At 35.7% G+C, this 10,604-nt stretch overlaps 1 protein-coding gene across 1 annotated transcript; it reads right to left on the reverse strand.

Moving 5' to 3' along the window:
* Nucleotides 1-1,056: 1,056 nt before the first annotated feature.
* Nucleotides 1,057-10,244, reverse strand: LOC111784083 (uncharacterized). The gene is made up of 9 exons (XM_023664913.2): nt 9,929-10,244; nt 4,300-4,390; nt 4,132-4,192; nt 3,931-4,008; nt 2,882-2,955; nt 2,148-2,261; nt 1,937-2,044; nt 1,407-1,445; nt 1,057-1,320 (listed from the first exon to the last, which is right to left on the reverse strand). The coding sequence occupies exons 1-9, from the start codon at nt 10,030-10,032 to the stop codon at nt 1,234-1,236; spliced, it is 756 nt and encodes a 251-aa protein (XP_023520681.2). The 5' UTR covers nt 10,033-10,244; the 3' UTR covers nt 1,057-1,233.
* Nucleotides 10,245-10,604: the final 360 nt, after the last annotated feature.

Below are 10,604 nucleotides of genomic sequence, written 5' to 3' on the forward strand. Positions count from 1 at the left end.
AATGGACGACAAAAATAGTTTTTTAAGATTTTGTTTTCAATTTCCCAAAATTAATAATTTGTTTCTTAAATTAAAATTTAGAATGTTAAGGATAAATTTTCGTGGTCGTCTTGACAGTTCGATCCATTTTTTTTATTTCTCGAGCTTTCACAAAAACCTAAGAAATAAATCGACATTTTCATATATTTTTGGATTCAACATCGACATAAGAATCAAATGAAATAGTTTTGAATCATATTTTAATTCGAAGGTACGTTAAGCCTTCATTTGTACTTGTATGTGCACGTTTACGTGTGGCCCAATAGTTCATCAAGAAAAAAAGTGGTATGGAAACATGTAAAATCAACCGCCTAACTAAATACGCAACCATAAAAAAATAATTCTAGTTCATTTCTGCTATACCTAGAGGAATATGATAAAGCTACGTGGTTGGGACGTAGGGCTCAAATGAAAAAGGCAAACACGTGCTCCCATTTCAATTAAGTAGTAATACGAGATGTTTTCTTCTAAGCTAAACTAATGAACTTGAAGAAGATATATTTTTGTGCATAAGATATATTTTTGTGCATAACTTAGTCGTGGCACACTCCACACACAAGCACCACCCAGCTTAGGGGACTAGAAAACGCCTTTCAATTTATCCTCGACCCTTGCCACCTTCCTTAACAAACTCTTGAGCCTCCTTTGTGTCGCCTTCCTCATAAAAGCCATCGGGTTGACCCCTTAGGCCGAATTCTATAGTCGAAAACGTTGTAATTGGCCATGACTCTTTTATTGAAACTTACTCTCAAGCTAAAGACCTTACCTTTGACAGATCTCAGTCTAACTAATCAAACTTACTATCATTTTGTTGGCTCCGCTATACCCCTACAACTACCATCCTATGATGTTCTCCTAGAAAGGATACAAACAAACTCAAAGAGACTTTCTAAGTGAACTTCTCTTCAATTATGTAAATTTCTAGGACGCTCAAAGAGACTTTTAAACTCGTTTTTTCATTTACTTTCGAGTAGCCATCATTCTACTATTCAAATAGGTCGGGTCGCTACATGGAACTATAATTAAAACAATCCTTTTAATTTTAGTAATAAGATTTTACAGCTTTGATGTTTATATAGATAAGATTTGCATTCTAACTATGTAGCTTACAGGCGAGTAATAAGAATTGATACTGCCAGCCTACATCCACAATCTCCCCTACTACTCGCCGGAGCTTCGCTGCAGTTCATTCATTTAACCTCGCTTTACTGGCCGCTGGACATATGATTTGTTGGGGTCCTCAGTCTTCAGCTTTGGCGGTCGAGTTTCCCCTTTCTTAGCCTGTAACACAAACAAAAATTTCAAATTTGGGCCATTTTAGTCGCATGCATTCATCACTTCAACGCAACCTGAGTATACCATCTCACCTTTTTTCCACCCTTCATAAAATCTCTCCAGCTTGAAACCTGATGAAGAAGGGAAAGGCAAAAGTGCAAATTAAACCATTTGTTCCGTACAGAACTTGGTAAAGAATCAGAGGTTCAGAACTCCATGTTCTAGCTCCAAGTTGAACATCAAGTATTCATGTTATGACGTTATGTTAAGCACTCATCAGTAAACCAGAAAATTTGAAGGTGTTAAACCAGATAATAGAGCCAGAAAACTGGAAGAACAAAGCATAAACTTTTTCCCGTCAAAGAAAATAGAGTAGTGAGGCAGACAGCGGCACGTGCAGGGAGGCTAGCGCATGTAACCTCACATAAGGGTCTGAGCTTATACGTCCTACTCTATCATTGGCAGGAATTTCCCTATATCTGAGAAGTCTGAATGGTCGTCTTCTCTTTCCTCCAATGGCATACCAACAGGCAAAATTACTCATTCTACAGTCTTACAGAACCAAAAGAATAGCAAAACTAGATCTATTGTGTTTATAAATATAGAAAAGTTAAATACTAACCCTCTGTTCTCTTGTTCCTTCCCACTGCTCCTCATGCTCCCGTTTTTTCTTCCACATTTCTTTTGTTTCTTCTTCATCTTTTTTCAATCTGCCTTCTTCCTCAGAAATCTAAATGCAATAAAAGCAATATAGACAATGAATAATCCTTCCCAAATATACGAAATTAAAAGAAATCCAGAGGAATATCAAATTATCTGAGCGTCCTGCATACCCTCATCTGCATCTTTCTCCTCCTCCATTCTTGTTCTGTTAAAATTTCTCGAACCTTCAATTTTAGCTCTTGCTTGAATTCTTCTGTACTCTCATACTGTTGGTCGTATTTTCCCTGTGCCAAATCAACAGGCATAAGAGGTCACAGGCATCAAATTACAAAACTATGACAAATAATATACATAAATCATGTGAATACGTCAACTCATAGTATCATAATTCCAACGGTTCAATCAATTTGCAGTGTCACAATCAAGTTACCTTTATATTGATTCAATTTCAGTATTTCGTCAGCAAGCTAAATGCATTGTCAATAAAGAACAAAGAGCAATTGGAAGATTTCTCACAAAGCCATTACATAGAGGATGATTAGGTTACTGTTGTAACAAATTAGGCCAGTTTGAGGATGAATTTTACATGTTAGATGTAATATTATTGTAAATAAACGTAAAATCTTAGTTATAGACGCCTATTAATTACTTGACCTTTATCGTAACTTAGCTTTATATTAATTTAGAACTCTCACAAATGTCTACTACATACGTGGCTCAACTTTTTCACAAAACTTTTCATTCACAACATGATAAGGGAGTGAGCTCTGTTAATTCACACAAATTAAATGGTAGCAGTCTCACAAACCAACTCTAGATTTGAGCCATAAATGGATTCCATTGATATTGCAAGTAGAACATAAAGTAACAATGAAATGTGAAAAGAAAAGGGAATTCAGCTCACCTCTTCGACCAATGACTTTATTTTAGAAGCTGTATCTTTCTTTAACTGCTTCTTCCTCTTTGCTAGGAGTTCTTCTGCAGTTCAAAATAAGTACAAGTGAAAATTTTTCCCAACTCCATAGAGCTCCAGAAAAGAGAAGGGGAAAAACAAGAAACATAACTGAAGAAAAAACATCCACAGGCAATGAAACTCAGTCTATCCAGAAATTTGAGGACCGAGGCCACGTAAATGAACCTTGTAATTAGGAGAACCTAAACTCTACATGCATTTCAGGCCAACTTCTTATCTCACATTTAACCAAGTTTTAATATGTAAGCACAAATGGACGCGGATCTTACTGCACCAAATATGGACAAGCTAAGCCAGACACTAGGCAGGAGGACCGAGGTAAGACCAAACCCAAGGTCTTTTAAATTAGTGAACTTACACTAAGACATAAAATAAGTTCACTGTTTCAGAAAAATATTACTGTAGAACCAAATTAAACTCTTCAGCCGTAGCTTTGTTAGTCACTAAACTTGAAGATATAAATTATTAGTTTCCATGACGTCGGGATAAAAAAAAAAGCAATCAGGAATGCATTTTATGATGTTTATGTGATTCCTTGGATTTGGTAGGCTTCGGCCTTTCCTGTATTTCATTCATTAACCAAATTCATTTCACAAAAAATAAATAAATAAATAAAAGCCTACATTTTGTGAAGGTTAAATTTTTCTATGTAGAATAGTTATAGGTTTTATTTGTTCTTCCAGATGACAGTTCAGGATTATGATACTACCAGGATCAAGTCAGTCTACTACAGGCACAACGGATAGTGTAATCTAAATATGCGTAAATATCAATTCCCCTAAATCATATGGTGGCATGCGTAAATATCACTTGACCAGATGTACCTACTATGTGGAAAGCAATCAAGAAACTGTCAACTAAAATGCAACGCAATGGAAAGACATAGAGATATGGGTAGGCATAAATTTAGTTCTCTCTCATCTCCAGTATGTGTAGTCCCATTCTTTTTGGTATCTCACTAAAAGCATTAGTTGACTTGCCTTTTGCTGCATTGACTTGGCTCAGAATATAATCCCTTTCTTGCCCATCAAGTAATAGCTTCTGGGCTTTTGCCAATGCTGATCAGCACCAACAAAGTAATTTTAGTTGGATATTACAGGCATAAACAGTTAAATAATATCTAAATAACCTTGAATGCAAAACATTAAACTGAACAAAACTGATATCATAAATCAACATACCTCCAAATGCTTCTTTTGCTTGTGGATGCTTACACTTATCAGGGTGAACCAGCAATGATAACTACAAATGATTAGATACTTTAAAGTGAATTAGATGAACTCTAAAATACAGAAGCAGTATATAGCTTGGGAGGAAACTAGAACAGATTTCATGCTGAGCACAATTACCTTACGATATTGCCTTTTCACCTCTTCTGGAGACGCATCAAATGGTAACTTCAGATACTCGAATGGATTCAATTTGAAGCAGGACAAGATCCTAAAGAGGTAAGTCCCAACAGTTACAAAAGATGAAAAAAACCTAACATCATCTTTGAAAACAGTACATGAAATAAGATGATCAATATTGTATTATTATCAACAGGATCAAGCACAAAAAGAGACACGAGGTACCCTTGTTGGACATTGGGGCGAAGAAGATTAGTTTAAAAAAAAAAACTTTTAATTGGATCAGATTTTAAAAGAAAAGAAATTAAATAGACAAAAAAAGGTTGTAAGAAAATTCAATCGAGTCATCAAGTAGAGACATTGCAACATCAATCCCAAACTTCCTACTATACCTTCTCCTACCTTCAAAATTATATTTCTCTCCAATCTCCCAATGAGCAAGTTTTTATGGCCAATCGTTATGATATTGGGTCCCACAAAAATTTCCCATTTCCATGTTAGATTTCTACATTTCCCTTGTATTGTCCAAATGCATGATAATACTTCAACCTCTCTCAAAATTTTAGTTTCTATCTTATTCTCCATGTTTTCTTGTCCCACTTTCAAAAGTAGCAGAGAGATGTTAAGGAGGAAGGTCCAACATAAAGTATACCTGAGTTTCACAAAACCAAGTGGACTTTCACTAATGAGTTAAACATTGCCAAAAGGGGTTTTTTTAATTATCTTTTTGCCAATGAGAAACTGGGTCATTAAGAAAATAAAGGTTGAAAGAAACAAACCCAATGAGGCCTTTATTTTATTTTATTTTATTTTTTCCTTTTGTGTAAGAAACCAAGATTTCATAAAATAAAATAAAATTTAAAAAAAAAAAAAGAAAAAAAAAGGAAAGAATATAAAGGCATAAAAAAAAGGTCCAAACAAAAGGAGCCGAAAACAGATTGCAGATAGCTTACTCCAAGGTATTGAAGACAGGCTTATTTAGTGTTATCCACAATTTACTACTAAATTCTGTCTTACATGTGACAAATCTAGATTGTAGTTTATGGTATTCTATCAGACACAGTGTGGGTCATAGCCACTCTACTCCACAAATAGTTTCTTAATAATCTTTATATTTTCATAGCCAATTTCTAAGGCATTTCGGATAGAGACATGTAGTAATTGGGAATGTTGGACAGCGTGGCTTTGAGCCGAGAAGTGTAACATGATGACCGTGATGATAACCTTCTTTCTATTTATTTAATAATGGTCTTTTAGAAAGAGAAGGATTTGGAGTTTCCATTTAAGGGCAATCCCACGTGCATGCTTACCATTCGCCTTTCTTACAACCATATTTGCCAGCAAAGTCTTTGATATTTTTTGTTGTAATGTTCATGCCGATAATCTTTATTTTCTGAAGGTTGATGTTTTGTCTTCAGAATCTTTTGAAGAATTTTACCATCTCATACATATTTTTTATGGAGACATCTGTCACATCAGAGAAGTGGATTGTGTCATCTGCAAACAAAAGGTGATATATACCTAAGCCTTTGTTTCCAACTTGAAAGTCCTTTATCTGCCCTTCGTATTTAGCCTTGGTGAGTAAGTAACTAAGGCAATCCATTACCATTATGAAAAGAAAAAGAGATGGTGGATCCGCTTGTCAAAGAACCCAAGTAGCATAGATTTTTCCTCTTGGTCTTCCATTAATGATGATGGAGAAGTTTGTGAATGAGATGCAACCCTTTATCCACCCTCACCATTTTGCGCCAAAACCTTTTGCAACAAGAATGTTCGAGGAAAGTCCAATTGACCATGTCGAAGACTTTTTCCAAGTCAAGTCTGATGACTACACTTATTTGTTTCCTTCTTTTCCATTTGCTTATTAGTCATTTGCCACGAGGGATTTATCAAGGATCTGATGTCCCACTACAAATGTTGTTTGTTTAGTAATTATCAAGAGGATAACCCTTTTGAGGAGTTCTGATAACACCCTAGCTATAATTTTGTGTAGTTCGGTTGTAAGACTTATGGGGCAAAAAGTCAACAACAACATGAGCATCCATTTTCTTTGAAATCAAACATATGTATGTTTCATTTATGTTTCCATTGATAATTCCATTAAGAAAAAGTCTTGGAACACTCAAATGATATCTGCCTCATAATGTTTCAATACCTCTTTTAAAATTTTGAGGTAAAACCATCCGGTCCCGGAGTTTTCTTCAGAGCCCAAGAGCTTTATCGCCTTCCCTACCTCTTCTTCGGTGAAAGCAACCTCCCATTGCTGATCAACTAGGATCAAATCAAGATCGTGGAAAAATTCGATAGGGGCATCGTCCTTTGTATATAAAGATGTGTAAAAGGACAAACTCTTAGCAATTCCATCTTGGTTAACTAAACTTCTAACTTATGCCGATAGAATTTCCATGATGGTACTCTTTCCTTTTTTTAAGGCCATGATGTGATGGAAGAATCTAAAGTTTATGTCGTCCTCCTTGAACCAATCGATTTTTACATTTTTGTCTCCAAGATTTCTCTTTCTTTGTTGCCAACGAGATAAGCTCAGCTTTCATGAGCTTTTTATGCGTGTGTTGAACTAATATGATAGAGTTGGTTTCCTCCATTCGATCAAGTCCAGCAATTTATGTAAGGTGTTGTCTTTATTTCTTTCTTTTTTCTTTTTTTTTTTTTTTTTTTTTTGTGAAAATACAACTGAAAACCTCCTTATTCCATTTCTCGATGACTTCTTTTAGTCTTTTGAGTTTGTTAATAAATCCATGTCCTGACCTTTCACGATTAGGCATGTTTTTCCACTAGTATTCTGCAATTGGCAAAAAAATTTAGTGCGGTCTAGCCACAAATTCTCAAGATGAAAGGGTATGGGGCCCAATTAAAGCAACCCATGGAAAGGCACCGACATCAATGAATTTTTTAGGAGACCGTTGGTAGCCATAAATCTGCCAATGAATGTCAAAGTAGATGAGAATTTGTTGTTTGACCAACTATAAAGGCCATTGCTATGGGGAAGGTCAATGAGTTCGGCTTCTCTTATGAAGTTATTTAAATGTCTCATGCCTCTAATGACTTTTCACCTAGATTTTTCATGTGCCCACATGGAGATATTGAAGTCGCCAGGCAAAAGCCAGTTCTCTCTGCAGAGGCAAGATAGGTCCTGTAATTCCTACCAGAATATGGGTCTTTCTTGGTATCTGCAGGGGCATAGATCCTTGTGGTCCAAAAACTGTAACCGTCTACCATAGTAATATGTGTGGTTAGGGTTAAAGACCTTTGGCATTCGAAGATGGTCAGAGTTGGGTCATTCCACATCATTAAGATCCCCCCGATGTTCTGGAGGCATCCAAAGTTGTCCAATCAATATGTTTAGCACTCCAAACGAATTTAACAACCCAATGATCAACAAAATTCAATTATGTTTCTTGAATAATGATCATAGTGGGATTGCAGTTGAGGAGGTGAGCCGGGCTCACTTTTGCCAGTCTCCCAAGCCTTTGACATTCCAAGAGACCATTGTTGAGGGTAAGGAAAAAGATAATAGAAGTTACACAGGTATACTTGAAAAGTGGCAATTTGATAGCTTTTCCACTCAATATTGATGGGAGCCACTTATCAGCCGATTTAGAATTTAGGGTACCCCAAGAAATTTTAGAAATTTCCAATGGAAAGGAGAATAAAATGCATATGGGCATCATCTTGTTAGATGGAGTAATATTCTCTATCCACTTGTCCAAAAAGGCCTTGGACTACATTCCATGTTGGACAAAAACAAAGCATTTCTTGCAAAATGATAATCACGATACAACCAAGAAAAAAAAATGCTATGGGGAGGAACTTAAAGAGAAAAGTACGGGTTGACTTGCTTAAATTGGGCTATGTTGTCAAAGGTACTTGGAAAAACATTGTAAAACAACAAAGCCTTATTACCAATTGCATTGGCCACTAAGTTGGTGATAGAATCAATATACTTCTCTAGACCGATCCTTGGGTGACTAGCTTCCCCTTGGCTTCTCACTTACCCCCAAGGTTTCTCTCTGTAAAAAGGCCACGGTTAAAGAAGTTCGGAACATCACCAATAGTTTTTGGGTCCTTAGACTTTGGAGGAACTTGAAAGATGTAGAGGCTTTAAAGTGGGCAGAACTCAACCTTGACCTTGACCCGATTATAATCACACAACTCGAGGATACTTAGAGATGGCCTCTAATTCTAATTGTCACTTCTCTACAAAACCATTTATTTTAGATATGGGAGATACCACTTGCCTTATGGAGACATCTTTGGCATATGGAAGGATACCAAAGAAAAAAAAAAATCCCATGGGAAATTTGGCACAGAGATATCATCAACACCAAAGATGTCCTTCAAAGGTGTATACCCTACTTGGCTTTATCACCTGTATGGTGTTGTTTGTGTAAGGCTGATGATGAATCCCGAACCATATCCTTATTCAGTGTTCATTTGCACAAAAGTTCGGACAAAAACTTATGATTCCTTTGGATGGTATTTGGCTATTCCTAGGGATGTGAAGGATCTTCTCATCATTGTTCTGTTGGGGCATCCTTTCATGAATGCCAAGGCTTTGTTATGGTTAAACATCACTCAGTCCTTCTTTTGGGTTCTCTCAAAAGAAAGAAACCAATGAGTTCCTTTTTTGGAAAAAGAGTAATCCTTGAAGTGTACTCTGGTCTTGTCATCTATTATACTATTTCTTGGTGTAAAATGACTAATCTCTTTGATTCATACGCTTATGCTTCTGTGGTGACCAATTGGAAAAGCTTTTTGTAACCTTCATGGATTATCCATCCTTTTTGTAAGTTCCACACATCAATGAAATTGTTTCTAATAAAAAAGAAGCTGCTCAAATGAAATTTCTATTGATAATATTATCTGGGGCGTATGTTTCACCCTTTTCACTAAGTTCTATCACAGGTCCATCTGGGGAAAGAACTTTATATGATCCTATGTTTTCACTCTTCACTCACTTTCTCAGCTTCCTCTTAAATAAAAAGTTGTGCCATAATCTTTTTCCTACAATATGAGATTGGATCTCAAGAAAGGCACCATGAACTTCTTAAAGATATCCACAAATTTCTTCTCAGAACCTCATCATCAGAAGATATAAAAGTTTCATCCATCCACTTAAGAAACTTCTGCAATGAAGTTTATTCTTTCAAAAGACACCACTCTATGGAACAAAGTTGGGTTCTCATCACCCACTATTAACTATCTAAGTTCACGCTTCAAAGAGATTCCATACAATCAAAATCTTCCGGTGGAAAATATATCAATACAATCTAAACGTTCACAAAGCATCCCATAGCCATACTAATCCAGATTCTCAATTCCCACGAGGCAAAAAGAACATCGAAAATACAATCAAAAGACTACAAATTCAGAAACAAAATCATCGTTTTAACCAAGTGTGTTCATTTTAATCATCAAACTAAGCATAGCCAAACAATTCGCTTACAATATCAGATTCGTCCACTTTTAGGTAAAGAACTAAAAACATTGCCAAAACCCAACAAACCCTAATGCTGTTCAACTCTGAAATTAATAGCATACACCCCAAATACAAGACAGACAAACGATGCTTGGGGATAAAAAGAAAACAGAAAAAGGGAGAGAAGGAGACCTGCTAACTTCGTTATCTCTCTCGACTTCGCTGACTTCTGCGAAGAAGCTCTTGAGAAGCAAGTCCTCCTCGGCAGTGGAGGTGGACTTATTGGCCTCACCCATAAAAAGTTGGGTCCTGTTTCAGTTTCACTCGAGTCGGAGACTCCAAATTGATCCTCTATTTGCCGGAAACTGAAGTTATCCGATCAAACACCCGGCTGAAGCATACCTGAGAAGAAGCTGTGCCGTTGAAGGAGGAGGAAGGGATCGATTGTGAAAATTTCGGAAGATCCGATACCCGAAATCACAATCAAACCGGTTCAGACAATTTAGGTTAAAGAACATAAGGATTATATAATTAAAATATTGGTTTCAAATAAATCTTTAATTAATAATCATTATCTAATATAATTTTTTCTAAAATAAAAAATAAAATATTTTATTAAATTTGATAATATATCTTAAGCAAAAATATAATATATTCAATTTCAATATATATTTAAAAAATTTAACAAAAAAAAATTATAGAATTACATAAATATAAATATATATAATTGTATCGGAATAAATTTAGGTCTGATTCAACTAAATCTAATTTTAACGAAACTAATGAACCCAACTCAATTTATAAAATTTTTATTTATTTGAATCCAATCCAATCAAAATCGTGGTTGAGTTAAGTTGGGCTGATCGAA

This window comes from Cucurbita pepo, chromosome 4, assembly GCF_057944985.1.
Source record: "Cucurbita pepo subsp. pepo isolate OVF chromosome 4, ASM5794498v1, whole genome shotgun sequence".
In the NCBI taxonomy this organism is placed as follows: Eukaryota; Viridiplantae; Streptophyta; class Magnoliopsida; order Cucurbitales; family Cucurbitaceae; genus Cucurbita; species Cucurbita pepo.

Bases quoted from the DNA above. Each gene is read 5' to 3' on its own strand.
- LOC111784083 (XM_023664913.2), bottom strand. From the start codon at position 10,032: ATGGGTGAGGCCAATAAGTCCACCTCCACTGCCGAGGAGGACTTGCTT. The intron at 2,262-2,881 runs GTGAGCTGAATT...GATTTGGCACAG, and splicing joins TAAAGTCATTGGTCGAAGAG to GGAAAATACGACCAACAGTA. The intron at 1,321-1,406 runs GTGAGATGGTAT...TTTGTGTTACAG, and splicing joins TTATGAAGGGTGGAAAAAAG to GCTAAGAAAGGGGAAACTCG.